General features: G+C 43.3%; 1 protein-coding gene and 1 long non-coding RNA gene across 4 annotated transcripts in view; both read right to left on the bottom strand.

The window, feature by feature from the left end:
• Positions 1 to 3,440: 3,440 nt before the first annotated feature.
• LOC105739506 lies at positions 3,441 to 4,585 on the bottom strand. The gene is made up of 3 exons (XR_004027619.1): positions 4,385 to 4,585; positions 4,141 to 4,202; positions 3,441 to 3,574 (listed from the first exon to the last, which is right to left on the bottom strand). It is a non-coding gene; the product is annotated as an uncharacterized LOC105739506 (long non-coding RNA).
• A 6,748-nt stretch (positions 4,586 to 11,333) lies between these two features.
• C3H10orf90 (chromosome 3 C10orf90 homolog) overlaps positions 11,334 to 22,812 on the bottom strand; it is a 253,220-nt gene continuing 241,741 nt past the window's right edge. For 2 of the 3 annotated variants that reach the window (XM_003277783.4, XM_030805470.1), the window contains 3 exons: positions 16,122 to 16,185; positions 12,327 to 12,426; positions 11,334 to 12,238 (listed from right to left, as the gene is read on the bottom strand). In XM_003277783.4, coding sequence (XP_003277831.2) covers positions 12,200 to 12,238; positions 12,327 to 12,426; positions 16,122 to 16,185 — 203 coding nt within the window. In that variant the 3' untranslated portion in view covers positions 11,334 to 12,199. The remainder of the gene's footprint in view (positions 12,239 to 12,326; positions 12,427 to 16,121; positions 16,186 to 22,812) is intronic. The other variant, XM_030805479.1, reaches the window with a different exon arrangement.

The following is a 22,812-nucleotide window of genomic DNA, read 5'->3' as shown; positions in this document are numbered from 1 at the left end:
TTTACAAGAAATAAACAAACAATCCCATTAAAAAGTGGGCAAAGGATGTGAACAGACACGTCTCAAAAGAAGACATATATGTGGCCAACAAACATGAAAAAAATCTCAACATCACTGATCATTAGAGAAATGCAAATCAAAACCACAATGAGAGTGTATGGCCCCACACTCCAGGCCCTTGCTGATGAGCGGCTCTTCATGGTGAGTGTAGGTCAGAGAAGTAATGGGTGGGTAGGGTAGGCTGGGAAGAGGACAGATTACCTAGAACAGGGCATGAACAGGCAGGCGATGACCCACACCTCCAACTCCACAGTGTCTCATGTGCTTTCACTAATGGCTTTGAATCTTAAAAAAAAGAAAAAAGAATGAAAAAGAAGAGGAAAATCTGACAGGCTTAAATGTTTCATTATTTTTATTGTATTTCTTTAAATATTAGCTATTCTTGGCATTTTGTATGTTTGTCAGTTATTTGTATTTCTTCTGTGAAGGGCTTATGTTCTAGAACCATGTTTCTGTTGGACTGTTTTTCCTTTATTGAGCTATATGACACTTTCATAAAGCATCTTGCCCTTTATGGTTTTAAATATTTGCCCCATTTTTCCATTTGCCTTTTAAATTTTGTTTACAGTTTCTTTTGACATTCAAGAGTGCCTCAGTATGTTTGGGCTGCTATAACAAGATACCTTAGACTGGATAATTTATAAAAAATAAAAATTTATTGCTCACAGTTCTGGAGGGCGGGAAGCCCAAGATCAAGGCCAATTTAGGTTTGATGTCTAGTTTGATGTCTAGTGAGGGCATTCTCTGCTTCACAGATGGCACATTTGGATGCATCCTCATGTGGTGGAATGGATGAGAAGCTTCCTTGCACCTCTTTTATAAGGGCACTAATCCCATTCATGAAGGCAGAGACTTAATCACCTCCTAAAGGCCCTACCTCCTAATACTCTCACATTGGCAATTAACGTTCAACATATGAATTTGGGGGGACACATTCAGACCACAGCAAGCAGTTTCTCATTTTTGTCTAATCAAATTTGTCTTTTCTTTCTTTTTAAAAACATTTGACTTACAGCTTAACATTTGTAGAAATGTTTCTTCCATTGCTCTTATTAGAAAGATTTTTACCTTCCATGTGTTGCTGCTTCTAGTCATTTTAATTTTTTATACTGCATCCCTTTTTGGATGCACCTGGAAGCACCTAGCAGAGGGCACCAAGTGGACGCTCAGTCAGTAAGTGTTTGCTGTTGACATGAATGAAGGGTAATGAAAACTCCTTTGAAAATTATTTGCAAGGCTGCAAATGAGAATTCAAGAAGCAATGTCCTAAATGGTACTCTAGTGGCTCTCAGAGGAACTGGCTAATTGAATCCAAACCATATGTGAAAGCTGCCCCTTCCAGGACAATATCCTCCAGCCGGCTGTAGGGATGAGTTTTTTCAATGTCTGGAAGTCCCATAACAGGACCAAATGAAGACTGAAGTCAATGTCTTCCTTCTTCCTCTTCAGAGATTTGAATTACGATGTGCACCTTCTAATGTTGATGATCTACGAAAATACACACAGCTGACTTTTCAGGTCTTGTCTTCAAAGAGCAAAGCCAGAGCATTGTTTTAAAGCAGACAATGGTGTCCACAAGCTCACAGCAATGAGTAAACTGTCACTGTGAACCTTCTTATGATGTATTTAAGGCCATACATTAAAGACAGCAATAACATCATTTGTGGTGGGCCTAATTATGGTCCCTGGACTTTAAATCCCATTTTAGAAAGTGCCCACAAACAAAACCAAACAAAACAACACATAGTGCCTCTCTAAAGATGCGCTGCTTCACAGTACCTCTGTGTTTTCTCAACTTTGGGGAAAAATCTTTGCTTTGAAATCTTACTTTTTGGACCAAACTATTGATTCTGTGTTGACTCCTTGACTACAAGATCATGAACTTTCTTGATCATTACAAATAAACATTTCTATATTATCTCTTTTCACTGATATCAAAAACAAAAGAGCTTGGGGTTTCTAAATAAAGTGTCTAGAGAAAACCGATGTGTGTATTGCACTCATTATGTTGTTAATAATGCATTTTTAGATGGAGTTAATATTTTATGGGCTATTAATAATATATGTGTTTAGGGAAATGCATGTATTCTATAGAAGGATGAGAAAGTTATAAACTTGGAATTTTGCTTCTTTGTATCACAGTGCAATTGTGACATATATTTGCCAAAACCTTGCCTGGTACAGTTGTGTGTGTGTGTGTGTGTTTGTGTCAAGAGTAAAGCACCTCCATTGAAATAACCTGAAAAGTTCAGAATTCACGAGGCTGTTTCCACTTTCTGGCCCAGATTGTTGCTGCCAGGACCTCCTCCTTTGCTTAATCACCACTCAAGTCCCTCACAACTCTGAACACGTCAACACTGAGATGTCCACTAGAAGAACGCATTAGCACTGATGAAGAATCACAGCCTGGGGCATGTGACCGGCACTGATCCACAGGTGTATATAAGAAACGTTTCTCATTTTTGCAACCTATCCATCTGACAAAGGTCTAACATCGAGTGTCTATAAGGCACTTAAACAAATTTACAAGAAATAAACAAACAATCCCATTAAAAAGTGGGCAAAGGATGTGAACAGACACGTCTCAAAAGAAGACATATATGTGGCCAACAAACATGAAAAAAATCTCAACATCACTGATCATTAGAGAAATGCAAATCAAAACCACAATGAGATACCATCTCACACCAGTCAGAATGGCTATTACTAAAAAGTCAAGAAACAACAGATGCTGGTGAGATTGTAGAGAAAAAGGAATGCTTTTATGCCATTGGTGGGAGTGCAAATTAGTTCAACCATTGTGGAAGACGGTGTGGTGATTCCTCAGAGACCTAGAGGCAGAAATGCCATTTGACCCAGCAATCCCATTGCTAAGTATATACCCAAAGAAATAGAAATCATTCTATTATAAACATACATGCACACATATGTTCATTACAGCACTATTCACAGTAGCAAAGACATGGAATCAACCCAAATGCCCATCACTGATAGACTGGATAAAGAAAATTTGGTACATATACACCATGGAATACTATGCAGCCATAAAAAGGAATGAGATCACGTCCTTTGCAGGGATATGGATGGAGCTGGAAGCGATTATCCTTGGCAAACTTAACGCAGAAACAGAAAACCAAATATTGCATGTTTTCACTTGTAAGTGGGAGCTGAATGATGAGAACACGTGGACACATGGGGGGAACAACACACACTGGGGATGAGAGGAGGAAGAGCATCAGGAAGAATAGCTAACGGATGCCAGGCTTAATACCTAGATGATGGGATGATCTGTGCAGCAAACCACCATGGCACACATTTACCTATGTAACAAACCTCCACACCCTGCGCACGTACCCCTGAACTTAAAATATAAGTTGGGAAAAAAAAAGAAGCATTTCTCACCTCTTAGAATCTGATTCAAATGTACCAGCAATTTCTGCTCAGAATTTCAGGAGGGTCTGCCTGTCTGATTACATTTGACTTTGGGGAGAGAACTCAAGTAAGTTTTGCTTTTCTAGATGGAGTGAGACACAGAGAGAAGAGAGTGAGAAACAGCTGGTGACGTAAGGGAAAAACTAAGCCCTGATGGCTGGTGACACTGGAGTGAGGAGAATGTCCTGATACCCAGAGATACCAGTTTCTAGGGAAGAGAAGCATGGTATAGCCCCTGCCCCCAGGGTGCTTTCAGTCTAATGGAAACATCACATCCTCCATGATTCCCAAATCATAATAAACCTACATCATAATCCTATGTAATTTTTCCTTATTCTGTTAAGGATGTAACTTTCCAAGGCAAATATTTTCTAATTTTATTTTCCTAAAGTTTTGAGGGATCCTATTCTATAATTTAAGCCTCTTTGGGGCGAGTAAAATTACTTAACATTTTAGTGAAACCTGAAAATCTGTATCTTTCATTCTTAGACACATGTACACCATCTGCAGCATGATGTCAATATAAGAGCTCAGAGTTCAGGAGGCAAACAGACGTGGTTCAAAGCTCAGTCCCAACCCGCCAACATGAAATACTCTGCGCGAGTTACACGTGTTGTGTTCTCTGGCTTACTCCATCTCATCACGTACAATGGGAACTATTCAGGGGCAGTGCTTCATATGTGCATGCTTCTCTTAATTCAGAGATGAGCCTGGGGAGGAATAGAGAGGACAATTTCACCAGCAGTTGAATGACTGCTCATCATTCCAATCCAGCCTCTGCCCTGGAGGCAGAACCAGATGGGAGATGTAAATCTGTGTATGGTTCCCTTGCTTCTCAAAGCATGACCATCTCCTCATGCTGAGTAAGAGTCTAATATTTTAAAGGAAATACCTCTTGTACATCACATCTCCCATCCATGACAACTTCATCTGGTGCTCAATCGATCTGTTTCAGAGCTGGAGGAAGCTGTCTGGGTGAGCTGACCTGTACAGAGATATGTTAGTCTGTCGTCAAGATGACACTTAAGGGACTTTAAATAGTGATTCTAATATCATTGTATTCTAATTGCATCTGACTTTAAAAATGATTGCTAACCGCCACCCACCTCTGGTCCCTATAAAAAAGGAAGTCAGTCCAGAGCCTGCCTGCTGCCTACCTCCCAGGGCCCTCCTGAGAATAATAAGTGTGGATTGGGCATGAGTTTTAAATGCATAGGGAACATCTGTTCATTAGCCAGGGGACTTTTTCCCTTAGAAAATAAAGTAATGGAGAAATCTCACAAAATAAAAAAGGGGCCATCAAGCCCTAAAACCTAGTCTCTTAACATCTTTCATGACACAGTTGTCTCAAAAACCAGGCCTTGTGGGGGAGTGGGGAGTAATTTTCTGGAGTTCCATGAGCATTTCAAGAGCTATGCCTATGGGCCTAGGTCCCAGAGGCCCAATATGCCCAGGGCAGAGAGAATTCAGGATATAACCTTGGGAGAAATCCACCTCCACCAGCTTGGTTCTCCAGCAGATTTCCATGCCCTTCCATGGCGCATGCAGGAAGGTGTCAGGAAGCTCTTGTAGACCACAGCGGCGGATGGGGAAGTAGTTGATGGTACTGGTTGCCTAACTTGCCCAGAATTGTGCCAGCATCAGTAGAGTCCTCCTGCAGCCCAGGGCTGCAAAGTAGACCACAGAGCCTTGGGTCTATGGCAGCCACAGCCGGCCTCAGGGGAACACATAGTCCCTGTGAGTGCAAAGGTGGAACACAGTCAGCAAGCTGAGAGTTTCCCTGCTGTAGACTTCTGTAGCAGATGCCAGTAGAATGGGCAAGGGACCCTGTTGCCACTGAGGACAGCAAGGGTCCCATGTTAGTCAACTTGAGGTACCATAACAAAATACCCACAATTGAGTGGCTCAAACAACAGAAAGGGATTTCTCACAGTTCTGGAGGTTGAGATGTCCGAGATCAAGGTGCTGGAAGAGTAGGTTTCATTCTGAGGTCTCTTCTCTTGGCTTGTAGGCTGCTATCATCTCACTGTGTGCTCTTCCTTGTGTGCTCTCAGAGAGAGGCAGAGACAGAGGCAGAGACAGGGGCATAGACAAGAGACAGGGGCAGAGGCAGAGACAAAGAAGGCTCTGGAGTCTTTTCTAATAAGAACACTAATTCCATCAGATCAGGGCTCCACCGTATGACTTCATTTAACCTTAATTGCTTTATTAGAGGCCCCATCTCCAAATATAGACAGTCACGCTGGGGATTAGAGCTTCAACATATAAACACAAACATTCAGTCCATAGCAGTTCCATTGCTACCCAAGGACCCCGGACACAGAGCTGAGACTCTGTCCCACTGGACCTCTCCCCAGGAAGCCACATTATGAAGCTAGCCACAAGCTTGGGAAGGAGGGGGTGGTGGCAGAACTGGGAAAGGCCAAGTGTGAGCCTAGACAGGGCTTCATTTCAAACTGATGGGACCTGTACATGAAATGGAACTGTTTGATTCAAGAGAAGGCTGAGTGGGGGTTCCAAAGTGATTCAGTCCCACGTGCAGGCTGCTTTAGCCTGTGACAACACTTCCAAAAGGATTCAGAAGAGACAAGATACTAACTTGCTGTCCCCAGTTAGCAGTAGGGTGGAAGCTCCTAAAAGGGCCAGGTCGGGAATGGGATATACAGAGGCAACAATTGATTTGCACTAGTTGAGGCTGCTGTGACCCAGCGGGAGCACATAAATAGATGACAAGTGAGTGTCACTTGGTTAGCGCTCAGAAAAAAAGAAATGTAAGCTATTATTTTGAGAAATGTTCAGAACAAACTCTGGGTTCAGCAGTTTTCTGCTCAGGTTCTTGTCCCTGTTTAGAGGTTGTTCACCAACTGATCGGAAAACACTTCCTGTGTTGAGGGGGTGGGAGGAGGGGGAATATTAATCAACTGCTAATTGAGAATTAGGGTTGAAACACCCTAATCAGGAAGAAATGCTTCAATGGAAACAATCATCATCCATCTGAATCAATACTGCCATCTAGAAATATTGGTGTCCACACACCAGTTTAATCCATGAACAAACATCTGTTTTCCATTGTAAAGAGCTAGGCTCAGCCTTGTTAATACAATGTCACATGCTACCAGAAAAAAAAAATAAATAACACAAATATTTTGAATTATTTTGTCATTTTGATTTAATAAACATTTCAGCTGAGAGCAAGACCCGGTATTTTAATTATGTCAGCATATAATAACTAAATCTGGCCTTACTCGCCTTTGGGTATATTTTCAAACAAAAACAAACACAAAACCTCTGTATATGCACTCAGTAGCTTTTAATGTTAAGCACATATTTGGCAACGTGTACCCGTTAAGTGGGCTGTCATCACTAATTTCTTTGGTACCCACGTGATAACATCAGCCAAGAGGAACTATAGTGGATATAACACAAAAGTGTGGGTTTATTTCTTTATCAATCGGCAGCTGTGAAAAGATTTATAATTTCCCTCTCACTGACATCATTGGGCAGGTAAAGCAGGCAGCCCCGTTGGCTTTGATGAAAGGATATTACCCGGCGTATGGAGTTAACACGGGTGACAGTTGTAATATCTTTTCCCTGATGTCAGTTACAGCTGTTGTACCATTTCAGGCATGTCGGGAAAGTAGAGATGTTTAAACAGAGGAAGAATGCTCAGAAAGTCATCAAAAGGACATTTTTTCCTATGCCATTCACTCTTGGTGCTATTTAATAAAAATGATTTAAAGAAATTCATTTTTTTTTTTCTCAGCAGCAATTCAGATCTTAAGATGCTTTTTCTTTCCTTTTAAGCTTTGATAAGAATAACCTGGCATTTTTTAAGATTCTAAAGGCAAGTCCAGTCTCTTCCTCCCCTCCCTGCTCTTCAAGTTCCTGATGCGCAAAGATCTGAGAAAAGGGCCACAGGTTGACATCATGTTTCTGGCTGCACTCTGGCAGGTCATGGCAGCATCCAGAATGTGTATGCGGAAACCTTCTCAGAGAAGGACAAAAAAATGGAAGGATTTCAACCCCCCTGCCCAGCACACACTCCAGGCAATTAACTCAGACGTCTCTTGGGGTCTCAGGATCAAAACTGTGCCTGAGGCAATTGACCTGACTTGAAAAAAATCCTTGAATTTTGGAAGCGACATGCCAAAGTCGTGGCTCCGTTCCGTGTGGCTGAAACATCTGTGTGAGTAGAGGAGTCCCCCACTCCCAAACAAGCAGCGACTGTGGGGAGAAAGGGGGGATCTGATGGAATCTCAAGGGTCTCCCAGGCAGCCTGCTCTTCTGCCTGAGTGGGGAAATGTCCCATCAGCAGGGGACACTCAGGAGAAGGCTGGGGGCATTTCCAAAGCCATTCAGTCCCGGGTGTGGGCTGCTTCAGCCAGTGACAGCCACTTCCAAAAGGTTTCTATTAGAGCTAGATATTCGTGGGTAATTATCAAGTATTGATAAAAGCACAAATACAATGAACTCAGTAGAACCCTCTGCTACTGGGCTCGTTTTAATCACTGAAGAGATTATTTCCTTTGCTTTTAATGCTCTTGCAGACACACTCGCACAGACCCACAGTGGATCGTTTTTCTTGTGTTATTTCCTGAACCCAGAGCTCTCACACACCAACTGTCAGATACCTCCTGTTGGGCAGCCACATCACCCTACTTTCTCTTCTCTTGTTCTGCCCCTGATGTGCCTCTTACTCAGACTGTTGGTCATTTGATGCAGTCAGAGACCAGGCCCCTTGCCTGCAATTTTTATACAAAGTGTTGAAATGGGAGAACCTCAGGCATCAAAGTCTGAACTGCTCTCCCACAATTGGCTGTTTCAGAAATAGTTCATTCAAAGAGCCCTGTTACATCGGAGCAAGCATTTGCTGACTCACTCAGGGAGCCCACAAACTTCCAGGAAGTTTGGTTGGCAATAGACACTGGCTAACAAAACCAAGGCAATTGTTTTTCCATTATTTCATTACCGGCTGGCAGAGAAAACAACCAAAATAGGAATTGCTCCTTCGACATGAAGTCACAGAGACCACAGTGAGATGGCCCGGTGCTGTCACCACCTGGATACCTCAAGTTATTTCAGATGTTGCTTGGTCTAAGCTCATGAATATCCTCTAACAATCTTTACCCCTTGCTGCCAGCTGTATCATTGAAGAATTGTTTTAGACCAGAACCGAAACACACTCAGATGTAAATGAATCTATTCCAGAACACAATTTAATGATTGAAGTTACAATGGTAAATTCTATTTAGAATTTTCCAAAACCTCAAAGCATTCCCTGAAGTCTGATTTTAATAACAGAATTCAAAAAATGGGTAACCAATTCCTGAGAGAAATATAAGGGACAGCAGTTACAATTCTTCAGGGCTTTACTTTCATATGAATTATAACATAATTACATTATATTTCTGCTAACATCTTTCATAACAGAAAAGAAACACTGGCTCTCTGAATTCCTTTCTCAGCATTGAAGGACGGTTACAACAATAACAGGCCAAGAAAAAAAAAATTAGTTCAACAGAAACCCAAACCTTACTTTCCAGCCTTGTCCTGAGCCTGCTGCCCAGAGGAAAGACCAGCTTACACCAGCTATCACATATTCCTACCTTAATTCTCCATCCTAGCCACCTTAGTTAAGACCTGTTCTCAGAAATACATGACTCAGAGGCATTTCCTCTCAAGCTGATGTTTATTTATTCTTTAGATTTTTAAGTCTGGGCATTGGATTTGCAAAGGGGATGAGGCTCTTTGTGGGCATTTTTGAAGGTTGGCTCCATCTAAGCATTCTCTCTTTAAATATCAGCCAACATAAATCTAAAAAATGTCATAGAACAGTCTAGAATGGTTGGGCCCTGAGTTTAAATGATTGATTACAGAAAATTAAAACATTAGCCTGATGAATTTTTGCATTTTTTGTAGAGACAGGGTTTCACCATGTTGCCAGGCCAGTCTTGAACTCCTGGACTCAAGTGATCCTTCCATCTCAGCCTCCCAAAGTGCTGAGATTACAGGCATAAGCCACCATAACTAGCCATGTGCAGGATCTTTATCTGGGAAAGACTGTCCTTAACTAATATCATAGATTTGATTTAAATGTTTTCTAAAAAATCACTTAAAGTGTAAATAGAAATTCAGTGTAACATCCTGGAAGAGGTCTAATGAGTTCAAGAAAGCAGAAGTTAACCTGAAGGTAAGCCTGTCACCTGCTGAAATGGTTTCTGAGCGTGAGAAGCACATAAAAGGAAGGAGTTTATGAAGCACCCCATTTATGTTGGCTGATTTTTGCTGTACCAGCACCCATGAGTTCAGTGGTCTTGTGTAGCACTCACTACAGAGCTGAGGGATTACAGGAGGACCAACTCACAGCCCCTGTGCTCTTAGGTTTCCCAAGACAGTCCTAACTTCCACCTCTGCTTAGAATAGGAAACACTCATGGTGTGCTTGCTTTCGGCTAGTCATTATTCTAAGCATTCAACACTCACTGGCTTATTCAATTCCCCTAACAACCCTATGAAGGGAGCACTATAATTATTTGCATTTTGTGGTTAAGGAAACAAAGGCAAGGTTAAATAACTCGCTGTGCCAGATATTGATTATATTCCCTCTCACCTCCAAATTCACCCTTTTTGCCTGCTCTGTTAAAATGGATCCAGGCCCTTTAAGTATTTTCCCTTTGCCAGCTGACACAATGTTAGGTTTTGTCAGTAGAGAGAGCTAGAGAGAAACTGCAGGAGAAAAGGGTGCTGCTTCCCAGAGACAGTGCATTTGCTTAGCCAGCTCCAGCGCCAGGCCCTGCAGGTAGCAATGTGGCCAGCAGCACTCATGGCCAGCTGCTTCCCCAGCCCCCTCCCTGAGGTGGTATTGTAGCAGTGTCTCCAAGGAGACAGCTCCCTGTGGATCCTAGAGGGCAGATCTCTGGCAAGTTCCAGAAAGACTTGTAGATTTTCAACAAGTTCCATTGGCACGCCACCACAGAAACTTCTCCACCACCTGCCGAGCCACTGTGGTTCCCTCTCAGCCCAGGGCTAGGAGGGACACTCTTCCTAGGACTCCTTGCATCTGCTGTACCCACCTATATTCTTCAGGGCTATCTTTACAACTTACTAGCCAACCTTTTGCTACTCTAATCTACTATTAAGGTTAATGATTAAACATATTAAACTTTTCCATTCAAATGACTGTGTGGTTTCTCTCTCCTAGTTGGACCCAGACTGACACTCTTGCCTGAGGCCACAGACCAGGGAGCAGCAGTCAAGACTGGACACCAGGCAGCTTCCACGCTTGACAGTGTTGTCAGACCCTCGCGTGGGCAGGAGGGCACAGGTCTGATGCAGTGTGTGGTGATGTGAGGTCTCTAATTCATACTGGAGGGCAAGGCAGAGAGGGCACGTGTCAGGAGAGAACCCCAGGGTAGAGTTTTAAACAGTTTGCAGCAGATACGTAAAAGAAAGGCATTTCAGAAAGAGGGGACAGTGTGTACAGCAGCCGGAGGAGGGAAGGAAGGGTGACAACTTTAGGGAAGGGACAGAGGTATCACCAAGCTCCTGCTTCATCCCCAAACCTTTTGTTTCATTACCAGGGAGAATCCTAGTAAGATTTAGAGTCTGCAGGATCCTAAATCTTGCTCTCAATGGTTTTACCAGCTTTTCTCTTACCAGCTGTCTAGGAGGCAACATTATCCACTGGAGCATCTAGAAGCACAAGGACTTCCATAGTGGTCAGAGGCAGAAGAGGATGTGGAGCAGGTCAGTGGTGCCTGCTGGGTCTTGGGCAGCATTTTATACCTTATGCTATCTATCCTGGCCACCTACTTCATAACAAAATATATAACAGGGAAATACTTGAATTTTTATAATAATTGCATTTATTTCCATTTGTGTTGTAAAAACTAGCTTGTTCTTAGCTTCCCAAACACACATATTTATAAATAATGTGTATTATAAACATTTGGAAGAACAGACAGCAAAGTTGGGCCATTAGGCTATTTCTTAACAAAACAACTTTTTTATGGGGCGGGGCAGGAGGAGTGTTGCAGAAAACACTGAAGTTACATCAGAGCTTCCACAGAAATGGATTCTTTTCCCTGGTAAGGAATGGGGTGGGGTGGCTGAGGGCCACTCTGACTGCTCCAGGTCACAAAGAGATGGGCTGATTGTTCCACAGCCTTGGGCATTGCACCCACTGGTTTCCAAGTCAGCCTCTAGTATTGGGTGGTGTACATGTTCAGAAAGGTTTAAAATATACTATATGATGACCCACATTTTGGCATTTGCATAACTGGCAGATGTTGAGATTGAAATTTAAAAGGAGACGGATTTGGATCTCAAAAGTTTGATGTAAAAGATTCCCCAGGGATGTAAACAAACTTGCTTGTATAAGGCCTCTCTGATGGGCAGGAAACAGCAGGGGAGAAGAAATCGGAAGCAAAAGGTACAATTTAGAAGCAAAAACATTAAGGGGACTGTATCTAGTGGGTTACATGGAGATGGTTTCCCCACAACAGATTGTTGACCTATTTTCTCGAGGGTTATTGTTTCTGTTTGGCTTGGGTCAGTAATTCAGGAAGTGATGTTTTCCTTTATAGAAAAAAACAATCGAAAGTAAAATAAGTGTTTTCCCATCATGAAGATAATGCGAAGTTTAATGGCTTATCCAGCATTTGAAGTCCTCCAGGTCCAGGTAGTGTGGTCAGCAGGGCAGCCTGTGGTTAGACCGCATTCCTTTGAAGGAGCTGGTCCAGTAATTGCTAGAGGAAAAGGGAAACAAAGATGTCAAGTTCAGATTCGGCATCTGTGCGCCACACACATCACACCTGCTGGTGACGAGGCCATTACCTTTTTGAAGACTTCGGCACGGAGTCTGTTACTTTGTAAGATCACCCTTTTCCTTTGTTCTTCTTTTTTCTTTTTAACTTCCGGCAAGTTATTATAGATTCTGAAACAGATTCGGAAAACATTTGGAATGGTAGCTTGACAGTGTGCTCCCGCCACGGGGCTGCATCCTGTCTTGACGGCAGGCTCTTACATTTCAAAGAGAAGATCGCTGCTTATGGGCTAGCTCACAACTGTAGGATGCCAGGACGAAGGGCTTTCCTGACCATACCCAGAACCCGCTGCATGGCAGGGGATGGCACCTTGTCCAGTGCTACCTGGGGCAATGCAACAGGCAGAGTCCCACCAGGGGCAAAGCTGGAGAGGCCAGTTGCTTATTTAGAAGTCATTGTTTTTGTCCTTCCATTCTCTATGATAATTAATGACTTAATCATAAAATGAAGGATTCTAAACCTACTGCTTTAGTATTCTGATTGTAAACCTGTTTCCAAATACCATCTTACCACTCAGTGTTTGCCTTCCTGTGACTTAGAAAAGGAATGGCACATAAATAGAAGTAGCAGGACTTATAATACTGTAATAAAACACATATAAGTGTGTGTGTTTTTACCTCTCAACCTATTGCACTTTGAATTAAGGGCCCAAGGGATCTTCCTCTGGACACTTCTTTCCTACTTTCTAACAGAAACTTCATGGACTGATGCCAATTAATATTTCATTATAATCCACTGACACAGTGGAGACACTGTAGCCTGAGCATTTGGATTGCTGTACATGTGGCACTCGGCTAAAACATCTTTCTCTCTCTCGTGTTTGAAAGCCAGATACGATATAGTGAAGATGTTCCACCATTAAAATCATAAGGACAATGTAGAAAAATGATGATGACAATCTTCGCAGGAGACATCTTAGGTATTGGACACTAGGCTTGAATTGCTTGACATGAATTATTTCATTTCATATTCACCACAGTTGGAAGAGGCATATCATGTCCCACTGTTATATAAATGAGAAACTCAAGCCCCAGCAAGATCAGGAGACTTGTATAAAGCCCCTTGGCTGGCTTGTAGTGGGCTGAGATTCGAACCTTGGTCTGTTTGACTCTTTCTACACAACACTGTCACCCAACCATAATATGGCATCAAGCTACTCGTGAGATCCGGGAAATGCTTGTGCCTAGCACTCTGTAGGCATCAACATGGGTTGAATGAATGCATGAAAAAAAGAACACATAATTGCCACATTCAGGAGTGATTCTAGGAAGGACTAGGAGAGAAAACTGTAAAGGAGTCAGTTAGAAAGTAGACATGTTTCAAAGCTCTCCAGTGGGAATTTCCTCAGATCCATATAGACTGATCTTTCTGATACTGACCATCTCAATCACCCGGCAGAGTGGTTAATATTAGGTGTCAACTTGATTGAATTGAAGGATGCCTGGATGGCTGATAAAGTCTTATTTCTGGGTGTGTCTGTGAGGGTGTTGCCAGAGGAGATTGGCATTCGAGTTGGTGCACTGGAAAAGGAAGACCCACATTCAGTGTGAGTGGGCACCGTCTAATCAGCTGCCAGCATGGCTGGAACAAAGCAGGAGGAAGAAGGCAGGATAACCTTGCTTGCTGGGTCTTCTGGCTTCCTTCTTTTTCCATGCTAGATGCTCCTCCTCCCGCCCCTCCTGCCGTTGGACATCAGACTCCAGATTCTTTGGCTTCTGGACTCTTGGGCTTGCACCAGGGGGCCCTCCGGCCTTCAGCCACAGACTGAAGCCTACGCTGTTGGTTTCTCCGGTTTTAAGGCTTTTGGACTTGGACTGAGCCACTACTGGCTTCTCTCTTCCCCAGCTCGCATATCATGGGAATTTGCCTTGTGATCGTGTGAGTCAATTCTCCCTAATAAACTCCCTTTTGTATACATATATCCTATTAGTTTTGTCCCTCTGGGGAACCCTGACTAATATACCTGGGAAGTATAAAATAAAGGCTCCTAGGTCCCACCTCTGTTACTTCTGATTCAGTGTTTTCTTAAAAGAACATCTCAAATAAATCATGGTCCATCTATATGATGGACCACTCTGCAGACAGTCAAAACCGACAAGGGAAATAATCTATCTGTTCGTCACAGAAGGGGTTCACAGACAAAGTGAAAAGCAAGCTACCGAGAGATAGTGTGTAGTATGCTACTATTCATGGTTAAAAATCACACAGCTGTAGATGCACAAATAAAAGTCTACTTTAAGGCAAAGAGAGGCCTGACAGGATACTCAGGAGATATCACTGTGGGTGTCTGGGGAGCTGGGACTGGGGTAGGGAAAGTGGGCTGGGAACAGGGAGGGGAACTGCTGGTCATGAGGGGACTTTAGCTTTATCTCCATTGTTTGCATTTTTAACATAAAAATGTAATTTAACAATATAATTAATAGCAAAGAATACAAAGAAAAGAAAGCTCCAGGTGATTCTGTGGGTGAGCCAGAGTCAGAGCCTTCCCAAGGTACAATCCACAGAGCAGAGTGCAAACCCAGCTGCTAAATCCACCAGAGGAGACCAGCTGGGGGAAGCTAGTTACTTGAGGTGCAACATCACCTAGCTCACTCGTCCTCTTTGAGCCTCAGTTTCCTCTTCAGTAAAATGATAGGGCAATACCCTCTGACAACTCATGCTGCTTTGAGATCTATTATTTTAATTGCTTAGTTTGCAAGGCTCCTTAATGGTGGCTTTGGGTTTGGGGACTGGGAGGGGAGGATTTGGCTGAAATTTTTCAATAAATTGAAAAGGGAATGGTTCTGGCATGAGGTATATGCAACTTTGCACTTCTGAAATAGCAAGTCTTAAAGCCCAGTGGCCCTTTAAAAACCCCAATTAGAATGCTACGAATCAGATCTTTAATGGGACGGTCTCCCTTTTCCTCGTTTTCACTTCCTTATTTACAAAGAGCTTTCCAATAAATGATCAAAGTTACCTAATCACCATGGAAACAATATAATCATGGTAAAAGCAGAAATTGTATGCCTGAAGTGGGGAGAAAAGTATTCTTCCTATTTCAATGGTTTCTTTAAGTGCACTATCAATTTGGTTTAATTATTATAATTCCTCCCTGTGCTAGATACTTTATTATAAACTAATGACATTTTACTTGCATGAACTTGGCCAACGCTGCTGAGCTATTATATTTTGGTTAAGAGGCCAGATCTCAGAAAGAATGGCAGCCTTTGTGTGCATCAGATTGGTGAGAATTAGTGGGAGTCTTGAACAGCCACCAGCCAAGCAGAATAAGAAGGATGTGTCGGCAGCATGGCCGCCAGGTCTGCTGGAGACAGAGCACCAGGAAACCTAGCTCATGGCCCCTCTGAGGCTCCACCGGCTCCCATGTGCCATCTGCCTCCAAGGTTGGATCCTTTCCTTCAGTCCCTGCCACAGTCCAGACCCTTAGGAGAAATAGTTTCTCTCCTCATAAAATTACCTTCAAAGGTGCAGTGACAAATAGCTCCTGCCCAGAGCGACAATACGAATGTGCAGGAGTTCCAGCTCAGAGTCTGGGAATCTCTTAGAGACCAATTACTGGATTGGTTCAGAATCCAAGACCTACCACTTTCCTAAGGTTTTTCCAAGAGCAGCATTAACAGTCAAAAGCACATTTCAACTACCGTACTTATTTTAGCTGTTTTTTTCAGATTTGCAGCCAAAAAGCCCTCAGACCTTAAACATGGGACCTAGAAGCAGTGGTCCCATTGGAGGGCACCTGAGGCCATCAAACTACCCCACTCCCCCTACCAACTTCTTTGCACACCATACAATAACCAAGTACCTCTTAGATCGCATATGCATCTCCTTCTCTGAAATGCACCGTTCTTTGGGTTTGAACAAGTTATCTGGAAAAAATAGAAAGAGAATTACGTTCAGAAGGTATAGAATCTCACACATTTCTAGAGAAACATTGTGATTAGTTCATAATCCGTTAATTGATCCTTATTCTAAGCCATATCCTGAGTCTAAGCAGAACTCAGTAGAGACTGATACACCATAAGTGGTTGTATTGACAATGGCCAACAAGGGGGTTGGTCTTGACAATAGTTAAATAAGGACATGAAGTACAATGTTAGCATCTAACCTACTTTACGGAGAGCAACACCTTTGAATGCTTCCTTTAGCAACAGAGTCATGGTTTTCTAGAAAAGTGCCAGAGTGCAAGCTCATTCCACCCATAGAAAAATCCCTACACTAGGTCTGTGAGGCCTCTAAGCACAAGGAAATCCCCCACCTATCCCTAGAGCATTTTGCAAGAAGGAGGTTTCACTCTTGTCTATAGCCCTCTATAGGGCTGCTCAGCCTCTGCAAGATAAAGACCACCTTGCCCCCTTCCTAATGTGGGGAAAGGTAATGAACAACAACAAGATAATCATGTATGCTCAGTATCCTTCGATTAAGTACACAGTGGCTAAAAATCACTATGAGACTGGGATTTTTTCATTCTAAGTACATATCACTAATCATAATGATGTTCACAGATGGCACACTTAAAAGTGGTGTGTGTTAAAAAAAAAAAAAAACTGTGTATATCCTCTTGCAAAAGTTGAAAAGGGACTGTTCCAATAACTCAAATTCCCATGAGACACTCGGCCATGTAGATTAATAAAGGGTCTGGCATATGTAAATGCTCCTGGGGCGCTTGTTGCATGGGGGTGTGTTTCAGCAACTGCCGTGCTTCCTAAAACACCTGGGCAGTAACCTGCTCATTCAGCAGAAGTAGACAGGCAACTTGGCCCCTTGCCAAGCATCAGAGTTGGAGTGGGGCTCCTTTGATCCCCAGTGAAGTCCTGGGTCTGTTTCTATTCATCTCCTCCAACCCGGGCCTGTCCCTTTTCTCATCAATCCAGTGGAGCAACCAAATATTTCTCAGGCTTGAGAATAGACAGAATTTTCTAGGAATCTCTAAGAAGGTAGGATAGAGCCAAGGATCCCAAGAAATTTCTTCCTCTCTGAAGAAACATAACACAGCTACTGACTTACAATATGGAAAACAACAGAGTGGCTGAGCTTGTCCCCTGTCTGGTTATTCAGACATGAAAAAGAATATGGCACCATCGCTTAACTTCAAAGACAAGACTGAAAGGAGACACAAGAAAAAGAACTTGGAATATTTCCAACTAAGTGGCTGTATTGACAACTGACCAAAAACAAGGTTGATCTTGACAAATTAAATAAGGGCGTGAAGTACAGTGTTAGCACTTAACTTACTTTATGTAGAACAATGCCTTTGAATGCTTCTTTTTAGCAACAGAATCTTGGTCTTCTGGAGAGAAGTGCCAGGGTGCAAGGTCACCCCTCCCATAGAAAAATCCCTACACTAGGTATGAGGCCTCTAAGGACAAGGAAATCTCCCAGCTTTCCCTAGAGCAATTTGTAAGAAGGAGCAGTGAGAAAACAACATCACCATGGAGATTGCAATGGGCCAAGATGCCTCCCAGTATCCAGCGGTCCCTGCTCCAGGCAGCACCAGGTCAGAGCCAAGGGCCCCAGAAACATCCCAATGGCATTTCCAAGAAAAAAGGAAATGTCAGCTTCAGTCAGTCAGGCCCTTGCGCAAGCAAATATGTGACTCTCGACAGTCACTTATTCCACTTAGGGAAAAGAAACCTTGTACAAAGAATTAGATTCAAGTCCAGCTCAGCAATCCTCATGGGCTACTCAAGATTAGGGTGAAGCCAGGGTAGACAGACGGTATCCTGAGGAGATTAAAAACATTACCAATACCATTTGTAGGATTTTGATCATCTTGGTTCAACTGTTTGTGGTCTACTGTGGGAAGTTAGATTTTCTTTTTTTTTTTTGTTTTTTCAGTTTGTTTCTTCAGAGCACCTGATACCACAATTACCTTGGGTTTGATTCCCAAGAGGAAACAAAAGCAAATGTGAGCTCTCTGACACCTCCACTCTTGTGTTTCCTCAACTTGGCTCAGCCTGCTGTGCCACACAGAACTTTTGATTCTGGGCCCAGCAGCCCATGTTAGGTACAAAACAAGCAGGACTGTGTCCAAGGGGGCTTCCCCCACTGGTGACCTCAACCCACACCCCCGGGAAGTATTTGCAGGTTGATTGCTGCTGACTTTGAGCTTTCCTAATGGTTCCCAAGCTCATCTGATAAATAGCAGGGTCTTTCCTAGCCTGGAGGAAAGAGACGTGAGGAAGCAGTTTGAAATAGAGCAAGTGCATTGCAGACAGCTCCCAACCTCACTTGAGTGAAAGGAACACAACTCACTGGAGCAGCTTTGGGCACTTTGAGAGAGGAAGTGGCTCGTGGTTGCAGAAATTGTGTTTTGGGAGCCCTGACCAAGCACTCCTCCATTTCCCATGAGACCAATCCAAAATTCGTTTCTTAGATATGCCTTTCTCCTTCCTTCTACATTTAACGAGCAGTTATGTTGGTAGGGGATGCTCAGAAACAAAAATAACAGATAAGATCCTCCCTTCATGAGATTTCATTTATTGTGGGAGAAGCTGGACAAGTCAAAAACCAGCTAAAGTATCTGGCAAATGCTCTGGTGAAAATGAAATGCCACCATGTGTCAAAGGGGGAATGGAGAGGCAAGAAGTCACCGCAGTGGAGGAGATCTTTAAACCAAGACCCGAATGACCACAAGAGCCAACTGTGGGAGGATCTGGGAGAAGGGCACAGTGAGCTTCTGCAGCAGGAACTGAAAGTGGGTCATCGTGGCTGTGCGGGGAGCGAGGGTGCAGAGGTGAGCGCGAAGATTACTTCGGTTCTCCACCCAGGTGATGCCTTACAACTGCCTGGGGATTTTGACAAAGATTCCTGTGTGTTGGCATTGGAATCTCAATCAAAGTCTCCAGATGACTCCAACATGCCCTAGAATCAGAAGCCACCCATGTGGGGCTTTGCAAACCTATTTAAGGAGCTTTGCAAGCCTGTTAAGGAGTTTGCCTTCAGAGTAAGAGAGTTGGAGAGCCGTGTGGAGTTTTAAACATGAGATCTGATTTTTATTGCTACAAGATGACCACAGTGGCTCTTCAGAACATGAACTGGGTGGAGGAGCTGCAAAAATGTCAGCAGTGAGACAGGTCAGGCAATTGCAGCCAGGTGGGCAAAGATGGCAGTGTGCAGGTAGCCATGGGACTCTTCTACCCTGTACAGGTAGAAACTGAGTTGCAGGAGCCAGGAGAGATGAATCAAGGATGATTCCCAGGCTTTGGGTTTAAGCAAACCCATTCATTTACAATTGTTAAGTTTTTACCTCCTTGGTGCTAAGCGATAGGGACACAAAGATAAATAAAACTAAGAGCTCAGAGCCCAGGATGAGAATGAGGTAAATAAGGCCTTTAGATGCCAAGAGCAAAGTCTGCACATGGTGAGGGGAGACATTAGGAGGGAGTGGTCAGGTCCACCAGGGAAGAAGGGCATCCGGGAAAACTCCATAACAGGAGACAGCTGAGCTGGGTCATGAAGTAGAGAGAGACATTCCCCAATGGCCTGTGGTGGGTGAGGGTGGGTGAAACGGCGGCCCAGGGTCACATGAACCTGCCTGCAGCAAGAGATGAGTCATCCTTGATTCATCTCTCCTGGTCCCACAACTCAGTTTCTTCCTGTGCAGGGTAGAAGACTCTCATGGCTACCTGCACACCACCATCTTCCCTGGCCTGGCGCAATTGCCTTCAGGATATGTACAGCATGACCCACAGGGATTTCACTTCATGGAATGGAAAACCAACCTGCATGAGCTTTGTTTGAAAACAAAACAAAACAAAAACAAAACAAAACAAAACAGAACAGAGAAATCCTGTCTATAAAATTACTCTTAATGGAAATTCTGCCTGTATAAAATTAAAGTGGCAGGTGAGAACCATTTTCAGCCTGCTTATGAGTCTCTTACAGATTTTCCTTGAAGTTTCATGTGTTCTAATTCACTGATATGGAGGGAAGAGACTACAGTTGTGCTTACCTCGAATTATCATTCAAATAGAGTTGGTTTTTTCCCCCAATAAAATTACTAAGGTAAATTGCCCATTTCTATATTTCTGGAAAATACTTTTTTCCCCAAAAAGTCCTGCATCTGCCTCATTATTGGATCCAAACTACAGTGTCTATTGCTAATTTAATTTGGTAAGGCCAGACTTCCTCAAGCCCTTGCCTGTGTCAAAGTCAGCAAACGACCAGGTACCAAGATTTCAGTGCTTCTGAGAACTACTCAGGTAAGGTCAAAGCCCAGACATCCCATTAATCTCTATAAACACATGTGGGTGTTTATTGTAATCCTCATATCACCTGTGTGCACACACATACACAAGGACAAGTGGCCTCAATATTCAGACAGTTGACAGTGTCACCAGAAGGCAGCAAAGATCACCCTGCCACCAACATGATTCGTTGTTTGTGGGGCTGGGCTGTTTTTCCTCCATGCAGAGCCTTATCTACAGCTCTGATTGCAAACTTCATTTTCCCTACTGAAGAGGTAATCTAAATGATAATCAAGTTCACACGATTTATTAGGACAATGCCCTCCAGAAGCCTATTTTCTGGAGTCACCCCAAGCACTTTGAAGGATGTTTTAGACATTTGCTTCCCCTATCTTAGAAACACCAAAACCAAGAGATACCTGTTGGAGAGAATTCAGCAGGGAGTCAACAAGCCAGCCTGGAGTATAGACGTCAAGTCTCTACCTTCCTGAATCTCCTATTAAAGATTGGACCTTCACAAAAGAATGGAAATGGGGTGTGTTTAAGGGAACCCCCAACATGTGTGAATTCTAAGATCACAAGGCTGTGCATTATGCAATTTCAAAGTCACTGGGTCTCTGCCGCCGGCCGTTAGAGTAATTCCATCATGGTTTTCAGGGTTTAAATCCATGGTTCTCAGGGTTTAAACTTGTACATCATTTCTGTTCAGCTCACCATGGTGGACCCTCTAATTTTCTTGATGTAGGCAATAGGAGAGTGGTCTATCTTGAACCAAATTAGCCCTCCAGAAATTAAACAGCACAGGTTACACCATATGAAGGTGAGTTAACGACTCATAGGTGGTTTGGCTCTGAAGTGCTCTTATGATAAAATCTTATACTGGATTCTCATTTTCTAAACATTATCCTGTTTCTAAAATCACTTCTAGTCATCTGTGGAATCCCACTGCTGAATGACCGTTGCACATGGCAGCTTGTTTCAGATCTCTGTCAGGTGAGTGGAAGCCACACAGATGTTGGTATTGATATGAAAGTGAGGCCATGTGCCAATTAGTGTCCAGACACATGAGAGAGTTGCTGATGTAACAATCTGGAAAGACAAAAAGCTCTCAGACCTTTCTGGTGAAGGAACATAAAATTAAATAAAAAATAAGCCAGAGAGTCTCCAAAAAAATCTATTTCCTTTTGCATACTCAGTTTGAGAAGCAAGGTGTATAGGGCTTCCTGGTAAAGGAAGGTAGATCATTCTCTTGCACACAGAGACTTACCCTTGAGCTTGAGCTTAGAGTGGGGTCACCATCTTGGAGCTTCCATGGAAAGATAGGGTGCTTTGGAGCTACTGGATGGATTTGATAAAGGGTCTGAGCCCTTGGTGGGGAGGTGGTGAAGAGAACGCCCCACCATGAACACTGGCAGCCACAAGCCTCCCCAGATCTTCTAAGGAGAGACCCCTGATGCAATATGGCAGATGAGGCACAGGACCAGAGCTTTGCTTCCCCAGCTGGAGGATCCCAGACCCCCAAGTCAACCATATCTATGAAAGACATTTTTGGAGAGAAATGGAATCTTGATGTACTCCCTGAGCCCATGCTGCTCTATCTCTTGGACCCAAGAGCACTGTCCTCAGTCCCCTTGTCTTCCTGACTCCCTAGGGGTCTTCTCCTATATGATTCTAGACATGGTTTACAGCTGTCTGCCTGGCCAACTCTCTCCCCAAGTGGCACATGAACTCCTGGAAGACAGGAAAGTCTCTTCTCAGCCCCTAATATCCCTGCTTTTTCCCATTTGCACTCCATTCCTATGGTCAAAAGAGACCCAGTGCTTAATATTTTTATTTATTGGCTGGCTACTCCTCAAGAGATCCAGTAAGAGACAAAGGGTTCCCCATAAAAGCTACAGGAACTGCTAAGGAAGGCTGGCACACATCACCTCCTAATTCAGGTTGCCTGTAGTGCCAAAGACCCACGGAACAACAAGCTCCACCTGTGCAAATTCAGTGCCCCAATGTTGACAGGATCAGAGACTCTCAAACTAACCAGATTCTTACCCAAGACCAGAAACTTACAACATGAATCCCAGTGGAGGACTCCTGTCAGTTGCCCAAAACATGCATTTCCTCCTAGGGGAGCTCAGCAGTGGCTGACAAAGTGGTACAGACTATTTTCTGCAATGAGCACATTGTTGAAGTTGAAGGCAAATCAGCTGAAAGATGGGCAGCTATACCCAGTCTCTAGGATTTAATGATTCAAATTCTCAATGACCTCACTAAACACAACAGGAAATTCAGTTTCTTTCTTTTTACAAAAAA

The sequence above is a fragment of the Nomascus leucogenys genome, chromosome 3 (assembly GCF_006542625.1).
Source record: "Nomascus leucogenys isolate Asia chromosome 3, Asia_NLE_v1, whole genome shotgun sequence".
Taxonomy (NCBI): domain Eukaryota; kingdom Metazoa; phylum Chordata; class Mammalia; order Primates; family Hylobatidae; genus Nomascus; species Nomascus leucogenys.
Note: the sequence above shows the minus strand (reverse complement) of the source record. Positions and strands in the feature narration are given on the sequence as shown.